This window comes from Lissotriton helveticus, chromosome 10 (genome assembly GCF_964261635.1).
Source record: "Lissotriton helveticus chromosome 10, aLisHel1.1, whole genome shotgun sequence".
NCBI lineage: Eukaryota > Metazoa > Chordata > Amphibia > Caudata > Salamandridae > Lissotriton > Lissotriton helveticus.
In genome coordinates this window covers 99897592-99919947 of record NC_136071.1, presented here as the reverse complement: position 1 = coordinate 99919947, position 22356 = coordinate 99897592, and the positions used below count along the sequence as shown (strand labels likewise).

Sequence of the window (22356 nt, the reverse complement as noted above, 5' to 3'; positions counted from 1 at the left end):
TGGACAACAGGAGGGGGCGGTACCAAAGTCAACATGGACGGACGGCACTCGGAGATAGCAGCAGAGTTTGGAACAAGAACAGGAAAGTTGAAAATAGACATAGAAGAGGCAGAAAGCGGGACAACCAATGTGGGATGGAAATCAAGACGGGGAAAGGGACCAGAGTCAACACAAACTACGGCGGGAGGGGGGGGACAGGAATAAAGTCAACACGGACAACAGAAGGGGGAAGTAAGAATCACAACACATACTACGGCGGAAGAGGGGTGTGAACAAAGGTAACAGGCGTGAGGGTACAGGATCAAAAGCAACATGGACAACAGGAGGAGGCGGGACCAAAGTCAACATGGACGGACGGCACTCGGAGATAGCAGCAGAGTTTGGAACAAGAACAGGAAAGTTAAACAAGCTTCTCGGCATTGCTGTGTGGGGGGTGGTGGGGTGGGCGGGGGAGCAGCAGGCAGATGCAAGTGGAGCGCGCGCTGGAGAGGGAGGGGGTGGGAGGACTAGGCAGCTGTGTGCACAAAGCGAAGAGCCAATGAAAGCTCTTGAAAACAAATGCCTGTGGGGAGAATGCGCGTGATTGTGTTCACATGAACTGTCCGAAATCCGCAATGGTTTCAGAGCCTGGTTTAGCCTCTATACTCTCGTCTATTTATTCCTTGCGGAATATAATTGTCGAGACCTAAACAGGTGATGGACAGAATGCAGAACAATGTCATACATTCAACCCAGTACAGAGATCTGGGCCTAAATCCATCGTTTTTTTGCACTCCACACCACCCCAGTGAAGACATGGCCGTATGCAAATCAGTCTTGACCCTGTGCCTCATGGGAACAGTCCAGCCCGAACTGCCAAGCCATGTCTTCCCTGGACCGGAAACAAGCATCCTGGGACCGGTTTCTGGCTAATCAGCCGTCCTCTGCCAGGCTAGCTTGAAATGTATGTGTGAGGCACATGTGGCAATGGTGAAGAGGATAGAAGAAGTGCTCTTGTATTGCCCAGCACTCAGGAGAATGGGGTAGAAGTAGAGGGGTGCCAGTGGTGCCACAAAACACAGAGTAGAAGGAGGTAGCACACGGTGTCCCTCCAGCACCGAGGGGAATGTACTCGAAGCAGGGAGGTTCCAGCAGTTTCACACAACTCTACTGTCAAATTAAAGTCTTATAAATTGAAGGATGTATTTTAGGAATAGTTGCATTGTAAAGGCATTGCATTGTAATGCCTGTGTTGTAATGGATGTCTCCCGTATTTTAGGTGGTAGGAGTGGATGTGTGGGATTTGTAGTAAGAGGTTTGTAGATCCTTGTAACCACAGTTCAATCCTCTGTCTGGTTATGAGAGCACTTCAGATTACATGGCATTATTTTCAAAGGCCGTGTGGTACCACGTTAGAGTGATGCGACTCTCAGCAAAAAGTGGTTCCCTTTATGAGACTCTAGGCGAGGAAGTGCTTTCCTATACTGTGCCCCTAAGCGAGCAAGTTGTTCCCTGTAGAGTAATGCTGAATTGACAAGGCAGTATCCTGTAATGCGATTTTATATGGCTTTACAGTTTCCGCTGGTGCAACTTTAGGTTTCCTGTAGCGTAACTCTACATGAGTGTTTTGATGGGGACGTCCTTTGCATAGTTAGTGTGTGGGAGCTACTGAATATGGTGTCCCGACTTGTAGTTTGGCTCTTGCGACACGCTAATCTACCCTTTGCAGTGGCCAAGGCCTTTACCAGGTAGTGCAAAGTCCAGGATCTGTCCTGTGACCTGGAGGCGCACGTTGCATGCCCTCACTATGGACAGAGGACTCCTGCCCCTGTCCTGGGTTTAGCACATACATTGGTGGTGGCAGCATACCATATTTTGTGTTTCCTTAATGTAACCGGACCTTTTGATCTCTACCAGTGAGTGTGTGGCCTACTGACCCCTCTCATATAATTACTGTTCTGTGAAATGCAGAACTTCGTGTTGACTTCCCACGCTTATGTTGAGTGCATGTGTGTGGGCACTCGACATACGCAGGACCTGCTAGCCTTCAGAAGACTACTCAAGACCTGGCTATTCGAGCAGTAGCATCACCCCCTCCCCCCCAGCGCCTTGAGACCCTCACGGGTGAGTAGTACGCTTGACAAATGTTCTGATTGATTGATTTAATTGGGCAGTGAGTCTTTGGTACGTGCATGGGAGTAGAACTCTGCGTGTGTGTTTGAATCTGAGTACTGAAGCCAGTGAAAACCGATTTTCATGGTCCTGGTTTGCAACAGACAAGAAGCTGGATGAGGAAAGGCTCCTCAGAGAGTGGCAGTGTATAGACTGCATTCCTGTGGCTGGTGGGTGAATGTCTAGAGACACTTAATTTAAGAGGATGTGGATGGAGAGAGAACTACCTTTAGAAATTCCATGGAGATTTTCTTAGCATGAGACTGCTGATTAGTTTTTCCTGAGTTCTGCCATTTGCTTGATGGTAGGGATTAGTGGGTGTGAGTGGAGGCAGGGGGGGCTGCAGTTACTATTGTTCAGCGTGTGGAAGTTTCTAGGTCAGACCTGCCCCATTTTCTGTCCTAGATTACTGCTTCAGAGTGGATTGTGACAGCCAGGTGGAGTAACCTCACACTTCATTGTGTCCATGTTGTGGGTGTTCCAGTTGGGAGACAGCTCCAGTGCTACCTGCTGTGAGAAGGAATGTATGATGTTACAACGCATGCCTTTACTACAGTTTTTACATTGCAACATCCTTTACAACGCATGCCATCACAACACATTTTTAGAAACTACATTTACAACGCATTCCATTACAACGCATTCCATTACAACGCATACCATTACAACACATACCATTACAATGCATATTACTTTCAGGGCCACAGTAGGGTAAGTGTTGGATAGTGTAGGGGTAAACATTACTTTTCCCACTCCAGTGAGTGCAACAGTAGGGTAAGTGTTGGATAGTGTAGGGGTAAAAATTACAATTCCCCATTACTTACCTTATAATTAGTTGTATTGGCATGCGTTGTAATGACATGCGTTGTAGAGATATGCGATATAATGGCTGTGTTATAATGGCATGCGATGTAAAGCATATTGCGTTGTAATGACTGCGTTGTAATGGTAGTGCGTTGTAATGACTGCATTGTAAAGGATGTTTCCTGTGAGAAGTAACACTATACAAAGGCAGTGGAAGCCACGCCAATGTGGTTTCTCAGTTTTTTCCCCTATTCATTCACATACATCATTCTCAGAGAGGTAGAGTGGGGGGGGGGCAAGCTCAAAACTCACCAATCAACCAGCAGACGTAATAGCTTTAATGTCCAGCCCAGTGCTTGTCTTTTTAGGAAATAAAGTACTTTTAGACACACAGCAGAACTAAATTATGAACAATCCAATTTGCGAATACACAGTGCTACTCCTGATCACAATTTCCGTCCCCGGGGCTCTACATCCTGACTCTACTCAATGCGCTACTACCGCATAGGGGACCATTTTTAGCGATAGTCCAACCTGCAGTCTCTAGCAAGGAATGAAACTGATAATGTTCTCTACCGCTTTAAATGGAAAATCAACCACTATATTATGATCCCAGGTGTGGTTGAGGGCCAAATCAGGTTTGCGCATAACAGCGCATCACAGTGCTATAGTTCTTTTCTTAGTTGAGGGAATGGTTGAACACAGCTTGCGTATTCGACATGTGCCCATTTACATCAGCTCAGATGAATGAAACTCAGCAGACTTTGGCGGAGTGATCAAAGTGCCTTGGGCAGTAGTGGCTCTCAAGTGGGCTGAATCTACTTTACTTTACTTGTGTTGTGCTGTTGATTTTTGTACATTTCATGTGATTCTTTATTGTTAGGTTTTGTTCTTATTGTTTTATTGTAAATTAGCTGTATTTGGGAGTTTTATATGAATGTCTGGTTGCTTGGTGTGATGAGATGTATGAATGATTTTGTTGATATATTGTTTTGTTTGGGGGCTACTGTATATAGTACGATGACATACTTTGTAAAGACTGTATATACAGAATATGTATGACGATGAGGTTATTTTGTTATGTTCCTCATGTCAGAAAACTTGAATAATTAAAAAGAGAATATGTTTTCATAATTTGTTTTGGTCTGGGACAATGTTAATATAAGATCTAATGAAAGATATATTACAGAATAATTGATTGAATACTTGGGAGAGGTCTTGTTCTTGTTCCTCAAGTGGGCTGATTCATGCCGATCCTTTGGCAAAGCAATTGCAGCCCTCATCTAGGCCAAAGCAAATTAATTATACGGCAAAGTAGTTATGTCCCTACTATGAGTAGATGCTTCCTCAGGTTTGTGCTCCTGGTCGTTGCAGCCTTCTCAGGCCAATCAGTTCTCCCACAGCAGCGTTGTGGCTTTTCATGCTGTTGGGGGGACCACCCGTAAATGTATACATGACGGCCAAACAGGATGACATTTATAATGCATTGATAGCAACCACTGTCATGAAGATTTTTGCAACTGCATTTCACTGTTTAGTGCAGGGCTGCATCAGTATGACACAGCCCTGCACCAAACAGTTTTCTTTTTTCTTAAAAATAAATAAATCCTGTAATGGGATTTTCTTTTTGAAAATAAAAAAGGTAATGCTCTCCTCGACATATGAGTCATCTCCAATGGCGAGGGGGCATTATTTGCTATTTACTGTCCCTCACCTCTAGAGTTTGCCTGGCAGGGACGGATAGTAAAAAAAATGGCTATGTGTCCACCAATCCTGATTGTGTGGGTGGACATTTAGCCATTTCTCGGACAGCCTTACTCCGTCAGGGCATTGGAGAGGTTTGGCTATGGCGTTGATGGTGTAGTCACCGCTCTAGCCAAACCTACAGTCCACCTGTATTTAAATTGGACGGGCTGATCATTATGTTGGCAGGATGTATACTCTGTCGCATCAGCGCTAGAGTACATAGGTCGCCAACATATAAAATCGGCCCAAAGAGATTTCTTTAGGTGCGACTCAAGTGCGCGTATCACATAAAGTGTCATGGCTGGATTCATGGGAACGTTCGTATGAATTCCATAGAATGCCTTCCTATGCAAAGAAATACAAAGTAGCACAAAGCACAAAGTTGAGCTACTGTTGGGCTACTTTCTAACACCAATTATGATTTGCACTGGAAAGTAAATTCCCAAACAACACTTTGCACCAGTTTGAGTCACGTTTGTGACGTTCACCCAACCCAAAGTGTTAATAAATCTTCCCCATAGACTCCAATTATGAGGTCCCCCAAACTTAGGTTCAGGGATTTCAGAGGGCTGGAATCTCTGTTTCGTTCCATAATCCCCACATCAACATCTAGGGAATACGTTAAGTCCTCCACAACAGAGAAGACACGGTCTGGGAATATGGATTTGGACATGGGAACATCATGTCCAAATCCACGAAATTTCCCCCCTTCCATGTAAAAGAACGAGCTCCAATCTGCACACATTTACAATGTGTTTGGAGTAGGGGGTAAATGTATGGGGGCTATGTTTAGGCCCTAGTGTTGGGGGATGACATCCGGAGGCCTCGTATTTGGGGCCTTAACGCGTTCCCCCAGGTGGACTGAAAGAGTGGAAGTAGCTTCATGTGGTGTGACCCTCAATGGGAGAGTGGTTTCCACTGGGGTGGTTGCAGATGCTGATTGGGCGTTCTATGGTGTGATGTCGCAGTGCACAGTGGTTACCTGTGGCGTAACTATCTAATGGGATGTGGTGTCCTGTAGTGCAATGCTCTATTAGGAAGGCATTTTCTGTGGATCCATGAACAGGTGTTTGTTGCCTTTGCCCGCAGATTGGAGGCTATGATGTTGATCTCTTCACCGTGGCCCCAGACCACGAGCTCCTGTGCTCGATCTGCCATGGGGTCTTGCGGTGCCCAGTCATGATCTCCTGCAACCACATCTTCTGCAAGAAGTGCATTCTACAATGGCTTAAAAGGTAGGCAGTGTTTGGGGTGTTGTGTTCTGTGAATAATATAATCCCCCTTGTTATCCCCATTCCCAAAACACCAGAAAGCTTCAAGACAGTCGTAGCCAAATCCAACCACTGTGTATTAAGTGGCCATCAGTAAATGATGTCACAATAGGTTTCAAAACTCAAGTTGACTTCATGAGACAAAGAAACATTCTGGAATGCCCATTGTTTTCGATTGTTAGAGAAACAGGAATTGGTTAAGATATTGTTTTTTCTCTATACTAGATGGATTCATTGAAGTTGTGTTACTCTGGGCTTTTCCGTGTAGATTATTGAATTAGTATGGAATTATAAAGTGTACCTTAAGCTCACTTTAGATCACAAGGTCTGTCAACAAAGACCCCCCCAATCACACATCTACCCATGGTCAGATTAAGTGGTGTAACTATAAACATAGTTTACTTGTCTCATAAGGAAATTAGACTATCACCATGGCTAAGTGATTGAATGTCCACTTTTACTTCGGGCCATGTGTTCAGAAGTGGTTACATGATAATGCACACTGCACAATCCTCATCACCTGTTGTAACTATTGAAATCTGCATCTGGATCAATCAAATGCTCGTGGCGCGAAGAGCTTCAGGCAGGGACATTTGCAGAAATTATAAATTAAAATATTCCAGACAACCCTCTCCCTCCTCCAATGACTGCCAGTCAAGTCCAGAGACTGATCTCCATAAAGGAAGTTATATGCAATGTTACTATATTTACCTAGAGAGCTCAGGGGATAGCCCTTCATATGATTTCTCTGGAGTACATCAAGCGTGCATCTCCCCAAAAATCTGATACGTTTACCAATAGTGCCTATTCTTCAGAATCTTTATTAGCTTCAATCCTATTTGGGTAGTGAATGATAATGCATAGTTTTCTTTTTCCCCTAAATCATTGAGGGAAGTCCCTTCTCAAGAGGCCGCTGGACTCTCACCCATATTTGTGGGCTTCATCACCGCGCCTGCTCCAAGCCTAGGGCAAAATCTTTACCTCACTCTTACAACTGATGCAGTTTCACAGATGGTCAGGTTTTTTTCAATGACCCGTTCAGTCTGTGAAACAAAAGCCAGCGTTTTCACGCTCATTTGAAGTCTAAACAAATTTATTGAAGCAAAAGTATATAAAAATAAGCTCTCAGTGAGACAGAGCCCTCACCCAAGACAATGAGCAATGCAACGCTTACCCACTTTACATTTTCAGCTCATAAGTAGCAATGGGACACTGGTGACAGAAACCACAACTACAGTCAGTTGGTTGTTTTAGCAGGTGTCTGCTTTTCTCAAGAGAAGGACAGAGGAGAGCTTGAAAAGATACAGATGATATACATTTCTCAAACACTGACTTAGATATTTAGACTGCTCTCTTATGAGTGCCAACTGGAAAAGGAGGCTAAATCCAGCAGTAGGGTGAGAATGGTGCAGGCCTAGTAAAATAGGGGTGGGCGGAATTTGCGTAGTCGCGCTACGCAAAGATCCGCAAAGCTCCGCAAAACTGTAAAAAATCTCTGCGAGCACGCAAAAGTTCAGCGAACACGCGGGATTGCTTGTTCCGTCCATTCACGATGCTTTTTCCCTGTTCGCGAACGCTGTTTGCGCGCTCGGGGAGAAATATGTCGCGAACATGCATTTTGAAAGCGCAAATAAGCAAAAAATTCTGGGAAGCCGCAGTTCGCGTAATTTTTGCCAATTCCGCCTTCTCCGCAGAACTACTGAAATTCCGCAAATTCTGCGAGCGGAACAGAATTTACTGCCCAGGCATATAGTAAAACAAGGGGATCCAAAATGGCTATGGTTAAATATAATGGCATGCTCATTAAATGCAATACAAATCAGCACAAACTAATAAAACTGCTTCAGATAAACTGCGAGTGATGTCAGAAATCAAAGATAGAGATGATATGTAATTTCCATTCCTTGACAGCTGTTAAAGAGAAGGCCCCATCTCTCAAAGAGACCATTCGGGTCCTCGATATCTAAAGTAAGCATTGGCCCGAGATAAGGATCTGAAATTTTGAGGATAAAAAAGGAGGGAGTTCACCGGAGTCTAAGTCAGGGTATTTCTTCCGCTTGCTGGAATGGGTCTCCAGCTTATTTTTATAGTCCTTGGCAGCTGGGCATCAGCCGACTTTTAATCAGTTCAAGTGCACTGTAGTTGTATGAAAAGCCAACTGGTCACCTTAGGGAAGAATTTACCTCCTTGTAGAGTTTACTGGGTAGAACAGACTTCCCCTGGTTAAAGAATGTATTATACAAGCTCAAGCGAGTGCTACATGGGCAGATAGATCCTGCAGCGGGGCGATCTGGGAGGACATCTTTTGTTTTCGCTTCAGACAGACTTATACCATAGCGAAAGAGGAGTGGGTGAGTTGACTTCACTGTTTCTCTTTGGGCTTCATCATGCATCCACCATTTGAACACATAAGATATTCACAATCATCGACAGGTAACCGTAACTGCAGGTGCACCTAAAGCGATTGCAATTAGCTGTTTGTCCACACGTATAAATGTTTGCGATTGTTATTGCACATGCAATGTTCATGACCCTTCCAATCATGGCTAAAATTTAAACAAAAAGGGAACCTGATACAATACATCTCTGAGCTGAATTTACAAAGGAACCTAGTAGGCATATTTCCCAGGTACAGCGACTGCATCTCAAAACCAATTTTAACACTCCAACCATGACCTTGGGTAAAGGGGTAAGTGGGCCTAACACCCCATGACTGTGGTATATGAGACCATTTTTGGGATCTTTGCTTCCTAAGATACTCCAAGTGTGTAATTACTAGCAAGAGTTAAGTTTTCAATGCCCCATGGGATCAAAGGCCCCTCAAACTAGGACAAAAACAGAGAACTACAGTGAGTGGATCTTCAGTGGCAAATGAACAGTGGCTTGGATGGGGCAGTTGGTACCGTCCACTAGGGACATTTGTCATTAAACAACTGTAATGAAATTCTTACCTGACTCCCTTCAACCACTACAGGACTAGCAGACAAGGCAAGCCCCAAGCATGGGCTTTAGGAAAATGTTTTCTTCACATGGATAACATTTTTCCACCTGAAACGTTTGAGACTCCAAAGAAAAGGTGGTTTTTTGAAACACTTTAAAACACTTGTTGTACCACTAATAACTACCTGAAAAGGGCACAAGTTTAAAAGAGCAATGAGTGTGTGTGGGAAAAGACTTTACACTTCTTTACGAAGACCCACAAATTTAGAACATGGTGGGTGTTCAACATATAAAATGTGTTTGCACCATTAACTATGACATAAACTGCTATAACCGTGCAAACCCAAAAAGCTAAATTTTAGTGCCAAACGTCACGTCATGAAATGAAGAACGTATTGAACGAGCAGCTAAACTTGTTTACTTCATTTTTTAACATGAAAGTAGCAAAACCGTTGTTGAATTAATCCACAACTAAATGTTGCTGAGCCGCAAGACACCAAATACGTTTTTTTTTCACAGTGGTGCTCTTCTTACATTTTTAATCCTCCATGAGTTTTTAAATCATTTAAATCAACATAAAGTCTGAGAAGACTGCCATGGAAAGAGAATGCAAACATGAAATCAGGCATGTATTCTACTTCATTTTACATATCCATACCGCATATTTTGAGCATATTTTCCAAATTTTCTTTCAAAAACAAAATTCTCATTTGTAATCAATACATTCTTTCTATTGTAGTATTTGGGGTTTCACCTTCTTCTGACGATGAGTGTTTCACTAAATGAAATATTGATTCTGATACATAAAAAAAAGTCACCTCATGTAGAAACAATTCAAGGAGTTCTTATTTTCTGTATACACATAGTCATGGCTCGTTTCACTATTTTTTTTACTTTTTCTATTGATATTGTATTGTATGAGCCTGCATGCAATAAAAAAAACAAAATATAGCACCACACAATCCCAAATTAGGCATTCAATATATTTTGACAATTTTAAGATACCATTAAAAGTCTATAAGACGTGTATGCTCGTGGGACGTCATAGTGTTGAGTAGCGGTTTTCACCATAGCTGACTGTGATTCAGAGTTCTCACAGTTGCCTTCATTTCTGCGCATTCTCCCAGAAATTATGCATTATAACATTTTATTTGAAGGAAAATCTTAAAGTTACATCACTTAAGTATCAGTATTTTTTCATCTCCTTAAAAAAATATATAACTAGTCCTGTTCTTCTTTAAGACCTCTGGTTAAGTAGCTCCATTCAGTACAGTTCAAGTTGTAGCAATAACCTTTGCATATTTCCTCCACATAATAACATTCAAACCTGTTGACACATTTGATAGCAAAGCTATGATACTTGACATTGTTGAACAAACTATTTGGCCAAACTTTATTTCAACTTCTAATTTCTAATAGTGGATTTATGTTATTTGATTCATTGAATTTTCATGATGTCTGACCCACAAAACATTACCACAAGGGCATTTTAGAAAGTAAACTATATTTTCTATATCACACATTATATAATTATGTAGTTCTGTAGTTCTACTCATCGCCCTATTATGGCATGAAGGCATTTAAAGTCTTTTTTTTATTCCATTGCTGTTAGTCCATGTGATGCAGGGATAATTTTCTGTTCTAAGTGTTTCAATTGTGGCCTTAGGTTAACGTTTACCAAGTAATCTTTAAACTTAGTTTTTTTTCTTTTGCGATCAGTTATTACTCCAGAGCACTCTGTGGTATATTCAAATGTTTTTTTAAAATGCTTTCATATTTGATCATGCTGTGTATGCAATGATGAATTTTAAACATTTTGGCGATGCTGCTAAACATATTTTTAGTTCTTCTCTGGAAACTAATTGTGTCACAGGTTAGGCTTTTTCCAAAACATAATTTGCCTATTTATGTCTATGAAACTTACTACGCATCCCTTGTTTGCATTTTTATTTATACAGCATTTCTCAGTTATTTACTGTAAGGTAGATTCAGTGCTTGGGGTGTTTGGATGGACACCTTCAGCTCATAAACTGGAATTTTTATATGTTGGTTTAACATACAAGTCAGTTAACAATTTATTCTGATCTGGCCAGAATGATGTATTTCCAAAAATGTACACTTGTGTGTTCTTCACTGAGGACCGATTTGACTGAATGGTGAGCAATGTAGGCATACTGCAAATATATGACCTTCCTCTTTCCTTCCTTAACATATTTCCAGTATGTCATTGATCACTTTCTAATCCATTTGTTCCAGTATAAATTTGTCAGGAATGTCCTTGCTCGAAAATGCATTTAAATATATGTATATGCTGATGCTGCTTGTGTAATAAGAAACAGAGCTTACTGTTTTTGTCTATTGCCTGAAGCTGAGACACTACTTTCAAGTAGCTTCCTGACATCAAAATAATGGTGAAAGCGGAAGTGACATCACATGACCATTTACCAAGGTGACATCTTGTTAACGGTTGGTCCTGCTTCTCTTATCTTCTCTGTCTTTTTTGTGAAAGGTTGGCAGGGTGACCCTTCCGCAGTTACTTCACCATTGTCTTCCAAAGTAACTTAGAGGAAAGTAGGAGAGATGCTAAACAAGGCACCAATAATACTTTGCAGGAGGAGATGGAGAAATCAAGTAAAGAAGACAATACCATTGGAGAAGAAAAAAGAAAATTACATGCATAAAAACACCTCTCCAATCAAATACCCGCCAAACAAAAACACAAAAATTGAACCAAGACAAAGCAAAAATCTAGAAAATATAACTGTAGTAAACAGAGGAGCACAATCTCCAAGTTCCAAAGCTAGAATAAATAAGTGACTGAGGTGTAGGGGGCAAAGAACATGACAGAGGTGGATACTTAAACTTCTTTATGCAATGAGCATCTGGAACTGTCTCTTTATGTAGTGTGATAATATTGGCGCCTCCCCACATGCCTCAGACGTGGTTACTGTACATGTAGTACTAAAACAATCCTATCCTTAAAATGGTACTTCCTATAATTCTTACAGTGTAATTCCCATCTTTAATCCCATCTCTAATCACCAGAAACTCACTTCTAATATATCCCAGTTTAGCCTTTTTTCCCTTTTCCCACTTCTCAAGAAAAAATGGCACAAGAAGTAAGGATGATACTTGTAGGCAATGTGGTTTGGGATGTAGGCCCTCATTATGAATGGCCTGGTAACTGGTGCGATAAAATGTGACTCCACTGATTGAGAATTTTTCAAGTGCGATAAATATCAGCCAAATACACGTTGTTGAACAGTGACCTGTAGATTTTGGTGTTTCCTGCACCTAAGTGTGCATATTTCTGCAAATTCAGTGCTTTTCCCCCAGTAAATATTGGTAGGTATGACTTTCCGATATGTATCACAAAACTCATAATTGCAATTTGTACAGTAGCAGAAGTTACCACATATAAGCCAATTAATCGGGACCAAGAGAGGCACACGTTTGCCTTTTAAAAATTGAATCCCTGGCCCTGTTGGGATCTGTATGGGGGCTGCTGTATTCAGCTTTACTGAGCCGGGTGGGGACGGATGTCTGGGGTTTTGCCAGGAGCTTGTTAGGGACCACTGTCAGTGGCTTTGCTTAGAACGGAGGGAAATGGTGTTTGCAGCTTTGCTGGGTGCCAGCTGGGATGACTGACTGTAGGCGGCTTTGCTGGGAGCCAGACAGAGACTAAAGTATGCGTCTTTGCTGCAAGCAGGGCAGGTACTGGTCTACACACCTTTGTTGGGAGCTGGTCAGAGACGGCTGTATGTGGCTTTATTGGCTGCAAGGCAGGGACCGTGGTGTGTAGGTTTACTGGAACCTGAGCTGGAACCACCGTGGTTCTGTTGGGAGCCAGGCAGGGACCATAGTATGTGACTTTACTAGAAACCAGGCAGTGAGGTATAACAAAACTTATGAACCAATATCACATGACTCAGATGAAAGACACGTATTTTTGTTTTACAATCTTTATTGACTGTTCAAATATGGGGTATCTTAATAGCCTCTGATTGACAATTTAAACTAACAACCAACCACTAAAACTCAACCAAGCTAAATCCATGCTTACTTTTTAAAAATGAGTACCAAGTTGGTAGAAGCAGCCCCCTGCTCTGGAAAGATGAAAGATAATTTTGCCTAGCTCCTACTAAATGCAAAACCTGGATCTTTCAATACTTAATAGTAGGAAAAACGTTTTTGTCCGGAACACTATTACACAGGTTGCAATAACAGTGCAAAATCGAAAAGCTCAATTTTTTGCAAGTCTACACTATGATATAAGATATCAGTTGACATAGTAGCAAGGCCTGACGTCTTCATTATTTAACATTAACAGCAAAAATCGTGCCCCAATGGATGCAAGGCATCCATTGTGACGTTGTAAAATGTCTCTAACATAATGTGCCATAAATTGAATATAATTGGAAATGCAGATGTGTATTAATGCTTCACCTATCTGTCTTCCACTCCAGGCATCACACCTGTCCCTGCTGCAGGACTGAAGTCCGCGGGCGACTGCTGGTCCTCGTGCATCGTCTCAACAAGAGAATCAACAGGCTGGAAGTCAAGGTAGAGTGGATGTATGTCGTTGCCCAAGCAAGTCTTTACCCAAGACACTCAAGATGCTGTCCCTTGTTAGCTTATGAAGAAAGGATAGCTCTGCTGTCTGTTTCTAATACACCTCACCAATCCTAGGACCTACAGGTTCCACCTAGTCAATGTTGACTGGCTCTAACCAAGGGTGATTGCATCAATTGTCGCTCTTTCACTTTTCAGAAATATGAGTTTGGGGTGGTCACTTTCTAGCACAGGATTAAATTGAAATATCGACATATAAGTCAAGTGAAAATGGAGCCTTCTTCCACGCTGAAAAAATACAGATTTAAAGGCCCCATTTAGACCTCTATTGTAGTGTAAAAAAGAGTGCAATCATCATTTTCACCAGTTTCTTTCACTGCTGTTGAGTTAGAGATGTGGGTGTATTCAATTCACCACTTGATTTTTTGGTCATACTTACCACAGGCTAATATTTGGTGATAAATGCAAGAAGGATACGGAAAAAGAATGAAAAGAAATTACACAATTGTTCACAAACAATGCAAGAGTATTACTTTGTGTTCAGAAAAATACAATACACAAACCTCCGGCCTATGAGCTCCTCTAATTCCTCTCTTATGTCGTCTACATGGAGATCTCTGTTATTATGCACACATAAGTACGGGATTTAGTATTAAATGTGGGAGTGACAAGGCGGAATGGTTGAAGAATAGGAAATAATTACAATCACTCATTGGTGGTAGGCAAGAACACTAATACATATATTAAATTAAATAACATTTTAAATTAAACTTTGTTTAAATTATTTTTATCCTAATTACTTAAGATTTTGAAAAAGTAAAAGCATATAAATGTTAATGTTTTAATAGAAGTGTTTCAAAGAATGCTGGGTTGTTCCTCAAACTAATGAATGTATGTGTCACACTAAGGTTTGGATACTGTAAGGACTTGATGAGTCCTACAGCTGGGCATTTATTATTTATTATTTATTTGGAACATTTATATAGCGCAGCTGTCGCCTTACAGGCATCCTGGCGCTGAGATAGCTCCAAGAGGAAGAAGCACGGGGGAGAAGCAGAGCAGTACGATGGCCATCAAGCTAACCCTGTGGAAACAGCCAAGTTTTGACATGTTTCCTAAAAGGAAGAAGTTCATCCGTTTGACGGATATCTAGGGGCAGACTGTTCCAGAGCTTAGCGGCAGCAACTCCGAAAGATCTGCCTCCGGCCCTAGCTTTTTTTTAAATCTCGGCACTTTCACAAGACGAGCGAAGTGCTCTGATTGGGGTATACCAGGCAAACATAGCTTGCAAAGAGCTGGGCCCAAGTCCATGCAGGGCTTTGAAAACAAGACAGAGGGATTTAAAGGACACTCGCTGTTTTAACGGGAGCCAATGGAGTTCAGCCAACGCCGCTGTGGCCGAGGATCTCCTGGACCAGCCAAGGGCCAGTTTAGTAGCAGCAGACTGTATTCTTTGAAGTCTGTCTAGTAATAGGCCTGGAGACTCAAGTAAAAGTGCGTTACAATAATCAAGGCGACTTAAAATAGTACACCTGACTATTAGTTCCCGGGCCTGTAAGGGAAGCAGTGGCAAGATCTTACGTAAGGACCGGATGAGGGCGGAACAGGTAGACACTGTTTTCGCAACCTGGACTTCCATGCTCAGTTTGTTATCCATCAAAACACCCAGATTGCGAACAGTGGTGACCGGCAGAGTTTTTTCAGCGGATTCTGGAGGCCAGAAATCCACCGGAAAGGGGCGAGGGATCCGACTACCAGCACAGAACAAAACCTCCGTTTTGGAGGCGTTAAACTGTAATGAATTGTCATGTAGCCAGCCAGCCGTATTTCGCAGACAATCATGAAAGGACTCCAAAGTAATCGATTCCTCACCCTCCCAAGAGAGGATGAGTTGAGTGTCATCAGCATAGTTGATGGACTTTAGCCTGTGAGACTTTATCAACGTAATCAATGGTTTTAGATACACGTTAAATAAAATCGGGCTGATGGCCGAGCCTTGAGGCACCCCATGAGACACCGGGGAAAAAGCAGATTGAAACGGAGGAAGGGATACAGCCTGCTTCCTATCCAACAGGAAGGAACAAAACCAGTGCAGGACCTTGCCCCCTACCCCGGCTTCCCTCAGCCTCTCCAGGAGGATCCCATGATTTACCGTATCGAATGCGGCAGACAGGTCCAGCAGAATCAGAGCCACTGCCTGACCCCTGTCTGCACGCATTCGAAGGTCTTCCATAGCAGTAAGTAAAGCTGTTTCGGTACCGTGGGCTGGGCGAAAGCCAAATTGTATTTCGTCCAAAAATTGATGCTGTTCCAGATGTTTGGAGAGACACGAGCTCACCCAACGCTCAGCAATTTTTGCAGGATACGGTAACAAGGAGATGGGTCTGTAGTTCTGCAGACACTCTGGATTAAGGGAGGTTTTTTTTAGCAAAGGAGAGACAAGAGCCTGTTTCCAAGAGGCAGGAACTGTGCCACTAAGCAGGGATTGATTACAAATTCTGCATAGGGCAGGAAAGAGTTCATCTCCATAGGCTTTCCAGATCTTATGGGGGATAGGGTCTAAAGGTGATCCAGATGAGATACTGCGAGCCAATCTGTCGAGGTCCACCTCAGTAATAGGGGGAAACTCCAACAGACAGTCCGCAGTCTGCCATCCTGGGTTCCCAGCTCCGGTGTCAATACTTCCCTCCCAAGGGCAAGGGGAGCAGAACAGAGAGTAGGGGTAGTGCTCAAGTTGCGAATGATAGCTTCAATTTTATCATTGAAAAACAGAGCCAGATTATCACAAAGGGCCTGTGTGGGAGGGGTCGATTTTTTAGAGCAGTCAGGGTGAGTGAGACTGTTCAAAATCTGAAAGATGCTTTTAAAGCTATTTGACGCGGTACAAATCGTAGAGCAAAAAGAATCTGATTTAGATTTCCGAATCAAAGCTTTGTATTCGGAAAGTTTGGTTTTCCAGATCAGTCTGCTGGCATCGGAGTATCCCTGCCTCCATTTCCTTTCCGCCTGTTTACAGGCAAGTTTTAAAGCCTTTAGAGAGTCATTGAACCATGGATATGACACTATGCCCTTAAGCTTGCGTGTTTTTAGTGGAGCAAGAGAGTCAACCCTCGTGGTTATCCTGAGGCATAAGGCCTCATAATTCTCATCGACTTGACGGTCTGAAGAGAAGCTGTCTTCCACTTTGAACACAGTATCCGTAATTCTGAGCCTCTTGAGGGCTCTCCAATCTCTATACATAAATTCGGAGGTAGTACTTTGTACCTGCGTATTTACCCCCTTGCTATTAATGTAAAATTTCAGAAGGAAATGATCAGTCCAGCCCATGGGTAAAATGTCATCCAGGTGTACTAGCTGTGGGACCGAAAAGATAAGGTCAAGCCGATGCCCTGCTCTATGAGTGGGTTCCCTAACATATTGATGGAGACCCACACTTTCACAGGAATGCAGAAGGTTGTGCAGCCCAGTATCTAAGGAGCCATTTGGCCATAGGTTAAAATCGCCTCCATTTTCTTGGATGTAATGCCCTCACACACCCTTTCAGGTGTCATGCTTCATCATCTGGGCTGCTCCTCGTTGGGTCGACGGTGCAATACCCAACGGGCGACACCTCAAAGAGGGGCACTTTAGCGGAGATCTTTTATCCAACTGCCGTCAGGTGAAGTGCGGGTGTGGGGCCAGAATAGCGGAGTACCAGGATCAAGTTTATTCTGGGGGTCCCCTGCTTTAATAAAAAAGAAAAACTAGCCGGTACTCGCTGGCATGCTATGTTCCCTATATGAGTCTCAGTTAGTGTGTGCTTTAAACGGTCGACATGTTTCTCGCGTGCGTACAATGACTCGCGATTTTTCAGGACCTCAATAAAGAAAGTATCTTTAAAGAAAACTGTCTACGTTTATGAGATCTATCTGAGTATCTAGTGTATGATTCTAAAAAAATCTCACAACAAGGAAAGGTGCTCCATGTAGTAGTGTACCTGTGTTGCGCTGCATCTGCCTAATGGGTCAGTTGTACACGCAAACAACAGTACCCGGCGAACTGTGCATCGGGTTCGGAGCAGGGGTAGGTCGAACAGTTGGTGACACGGGCGACTAAAACCATACTTTGGATGTCTGAACCTGATGCACAGTTCGCCGGGTACTGTTGTTTGCGTGTACAACTGACCCATTAGGCAGATGCAGCGCAACACAGGTACACTACTACATGGAGCACCTTTCCTTGTTGTGAGATTTTTTTAGAATCATACACTAGATACTCAGATAGATCCCATAAATGTAGACAGTTTTCTTTAAAGATACTTTCTTTATTGAGGGCACAGTGATGTTAATAAAATGGTGTTTGTGTAGTATTTACCCACAGGTATGTGCTTCTACCCTCTTCAATTTCTTGGTATACAAATTCCTCTTCTTAATATATATCCTTTTCTTTCTGCCCACAGTGCCAATATGAACAGCATGGATGCTCCCTGAAGTTTCCTGTATCCCGGTTGGATGAGCACTCTTCATCGTGTGAGTTTGCATTGCTGAAGTGCCTCAACGAGGGCTGCCCCGCTGAGGTTCTGCGCAGGGACATGGAGGCTCACCAGGCCAGCTGCCAGCATTGGAAAGAGCTATGCCACTCGGGCTGTGGCACGCTACTCACCATCTGGAACCGTGATCAGCACAATTGCTACCTGGAGTTGAAGGAGGAATGGGAGCGCAAGACACAGGAGACCAGGAGAATGGTGGCCAGGCTGAAGCAGAAGTCCAGAAAGATACAGAACCTGTCAGCACAAATACGCCGACAGATACTACTGATCTGTGAAACCTTGGATATTCCAGACGGCAATGAAACGACTGCCAATGAGGTCTCCGGATAGACCAACCCAAGGGGCAAGAGTGGTCCAAGCTAGGTGATAAGAGCTTAGAGAACTGAGTCTGTCAATGATCTGATTTTGGGAAGTCAAAGAGGTCACTGACAGAACAGCAGACAGACTGAAATAGAATGTACAGAGACTGTAGAGTCCTACTGGTTGCCAAGAGAGCTGATTGGTCCAAACTCAAGGCACGTAACTAGGAGGTATAGCCTTGGCACCTTTCAAAAGAAAAACTGTGCTAAGAAATAACAAATGGTATGCAAAATGAAAACCTTGTGCGAGAAACATGATGTCATGCGTGGATACGCCACACAAAGAAGGTTCACACTTTCTCAACCTATGAAATTTGTCTTAAAATTAAATTCAGTATTTATCTTAGGTTGGGTACCAATCAACTGGAGTTTGTTTGTAACACCTTTGTCAACTAACATATAACAAATCTAGAGAACACTGCAAATGTGGCACAGTTTAAATGTTATACTGTTTCTTTGTTTGCTAAAGTACCAGTTTTTAGAAATGAGCCTTATAGTCAGCTCTATTCTGCCTGCAAATCACTCTTTTATCACAAATGTTGCGAATGTGGGGACTAAGAAACGGTGTCCATTCCACAAGGTTACCTTTGTTAGGCAATCTGTCTCTGCTTGTTGAGCAAACTAGGAGTATTTGTTTTTTAGTTTTGAACGTAAATTGTATTAAGGCAGGCTGATTCTTTGTACAAAGCGCTGTTCTAAATTCTGAAGGTTTACTACACAGAAAAATAAGACAGTATGTATAATACATTTTGCATAATATTTGCATTAACTGACGAGACCACTCAGCTTGTTTTCAGGTTGGATGGAGCACTGTGATCACTATTCAAAGAGACTCTGTAACAGGCTCAGATTTTGTGTTCTTCACTTTTGTTCTGCACTTTTGTCGCTAGTCTGTGCTTACTCTTCATAAAGATGCCCTCCCGAACATTCATTATCTCCTTACATCACCAATTACCTTTGTCAAATGAAACTAAAAACATGTCATCATGAAACAGAAGGATCATCATATGAGTCCTATAAAGAGGGCTTACAATGTCCGGATTAAGTTGTACTGATACACTAACACCGGGTTAATCACCCTGGTCATGTCCTCCTACATCGACCCTCTTTGAACATAAACATGACTAGATTTCACACTGACCGAAAGCCTCTCCTTTCTGAGTTGTACCACTGACAATTATCAAGATACAAATAAGACATTCCCTTGCCTCTTACTAAGGATTGTTAGCTTTGTCCCTATTTAAGGTGTTCTCCACAAACTCAAGGATATCACATCTTGCATCTGGTAGGACTTTAAAGCACAGGTTTTGTCTATTTTTATTGATATCAGGCATATCACAGATTTTGTAATATTGCGCGATCAGTTAGATTGCTATCTAATAATTATCTCCATTTTGCTTTATTAATGTTGTCATTTATATTTCTAAATCATTTATCTACCTACTGATTTGGATGAAATTCTCATCTTTCATTGGTCAACATTGTCAGATCCCTTTTGTCACACCAGCAAAACTTTCATCACAATGCTCAATTGAAATCACAAGAATAAATTGACAATAGAGACACATGGATGCAGATGTTAATTACTAAGAGCCATTCTTGTGGCATGGGTGCTCTTTGATGCTTAATAATCAAATCTGTAGTATGGAAATTTTAAAAAAGCCAAAGTAAACCCACATACTGAGTTACTTTGCCTACCTAAAGCTGATGTCTACTGTACATACATGAGGAATGCTAGGGTAGACAAGGATTTTTAAATTGTATATACAATGTGGAGGATGCATTTATTATCATTTAAGGAGTGGATAGTGGGTTTCAACACTTAGAGCCCGATTCCGATGCGGTTAGGAAAGCATTCCCACCTAGGGCCCGATTACGATGAGGTTAGGAAGGCCTCCTAATGGCATTTGCTCCTTCCGAATCAGATTGGGAATGCGCTGTCCCGCCCTAGGGCCAGATTATGATGTGGTTAGGAACATAACCTCCCATAAAAGTCAATGGGAGTCCAACCAAATTGTATCTGGAAGCATCCGGATGCATCATACTTGGTTGGTCGGACTCTCCCGATCCGAGTCGGTGGGAAACCATTTCCAAATCGATTAGATCAGGAAGATTTCCAAACCCCATCAGAATCGAGCCCTTATTGGTATAGTACCAACACATGGCTGGAAGCTTCACATATAATTTCATGAAATGTAATGCCTCTTCTGAAATAAAGAATAAATGTGAAATCGTTATTCTAAGGAAAAGCTCTTGGGGTGCCAGAAACTCTTATCATGTATTGAAATTTGCCTTAATTATAGAAAATGTGAAGTAGTGCTGACATTCATCATCCTTCATTTATATAATCACAAACGCCGTTCTCTTTCTTTCTTTAATTGTTTTGACTTTCATCTTTGCGTTGGTTGAAAAACTGCTTGTGTTTAATACTTGTTTGCACCAGAATGGGATATAACTCTATCAAAATCAAAGGAAGCATTGAATATATCAGGTATTTGATGTTTTAAGAGACAAATCCATGTTGGTGTGGTTTCAGGTAGGAAAAAGACTGCCAAAAGAACACATTTTTTGTCACCTGTGTTACTTTTTTTGGGATAATTTATGAAGTTGTGTAGCATGATTGTCATTTGAAATCATTTGCTTGAATTTTCAATTTTTTTTAGGATATATTCATTTTCAATTGCATGACTTGAAAAATGACATATTCTGACTGTTCGAAATGTTACCACTAAGTTATTGTTTACTGAATAAAGTCACATAATCCTTGGAAATCCCATATTACAATGTGTAGAATTTATATAATCATTATAAAGGTTACATTTCTAGTGCAGATTTACAAAAAATGGATCACTTCAAATAAACGTAGGTGCCCAAAATGTTCACTTTGGTCATGGAAAGCCACTTTCCTGATTGAGAGAATTAGCAATAGCTTAGTTTTCCATATACAAATATAAATATTGGCAGTTTTTTTGTAAAAGTTGGTGAACATCTACTAACTTGTCAGTCTGTTGGCATTCACCAACGATTTGCAGAACATTTTCTATCCTGAAATGCAAGCAAATTTGCACTGTCAAGAGTAGGAGTAAGTGTATTTCCCAAATGAGAATGGAGAAGAATAGATAGGAAACAAAACAATTTAAATGTGCAAAAATACCTTCAAAAGTACCTTCATATGCAGTGTACACTTGCAGGATTCTACACATAGTTACAGTTCCACCAGTTGAAATGTCTCCTTTCTATGTCTTCAAGGAAATGTGGGATGTCATAGACATTCTTGAACGCATGATACCTGAATAGACTTGCAAGGGTACCAAAACAAATGAGCTGTATTATCGCTAAACACAAAAGTTTTGGTGAAGATATTTTATGTTGCTATATTTTATATTTTGTACATATGCCTTAATATAATATTTGCTTCACAAAGCTTTCAATAAAGTTGGGCCCCTGTTGTATTATTCTTTATGAAAGTTATTCTGTGGCATTTGTATGTGTTGTTTTCACTGCTCATTTTTTTAAATCACCCAAATGTTATTAATTGTCGTGGCACCAGGTGTAACCCCCATTTAGGGGCTGCTATAAATAACCAAGGAAAGGGAAAATGAAGTCATAGAGAGTCAGAGGAATGAGAGAAGACTCAGATATGTAGATCAATGTTTATACACATTTGTTGTGATTTACGCACATTGACTTGTCAAGCACTGTGGGCAGAACAGCAAGATATCTCACAAGGTAGATATCACCAGAATTATCAGATCATCATACTGATTGATTTACTTAGGTGCATACTGAGGTCGACTGACAGGCACAATCAAGGCAGATTCAAGAATTAACACTCTGTCCCTTGAAATGTGCATCTATTCACTGGATAATTACCGTACAAATAATTCATAGACCCCCATAAGATATTTTTTAATAATCTCTTTATGACACACAGACATCTCACTATGACATTCAGACACACACAACAAAATCGCCACACATACCC

The 22356-nt window shown here is 41.7% G+C and overlaps 1 protein-coding gene across 1 annotated transcript; it reads left to right on the top strand.

Moving 5' to 3' along the window:
- The first annotated feature begins 5660 nt into the window (after positions 1-5660).
- Positions 5661-21897, top strand: RNF151 (ring finger protein 151). Its single transcript, XM_078662676.1, has 4 exons — positions 5661-5690; positions 5791-5936; positions 13379-13475; positions 17923-21897. The coding sequence occupies exons 1-4, from the start codon at positions 5661-5663 to the stop codon at positions 18340-18342; spliced, it is 693 nt and encodes a 230-aa protein (XP_078518802.1). The 3' UTR covers positions 18343-21897.
- Positions 21898-22356: the final 459 nt, after the last annotated feature.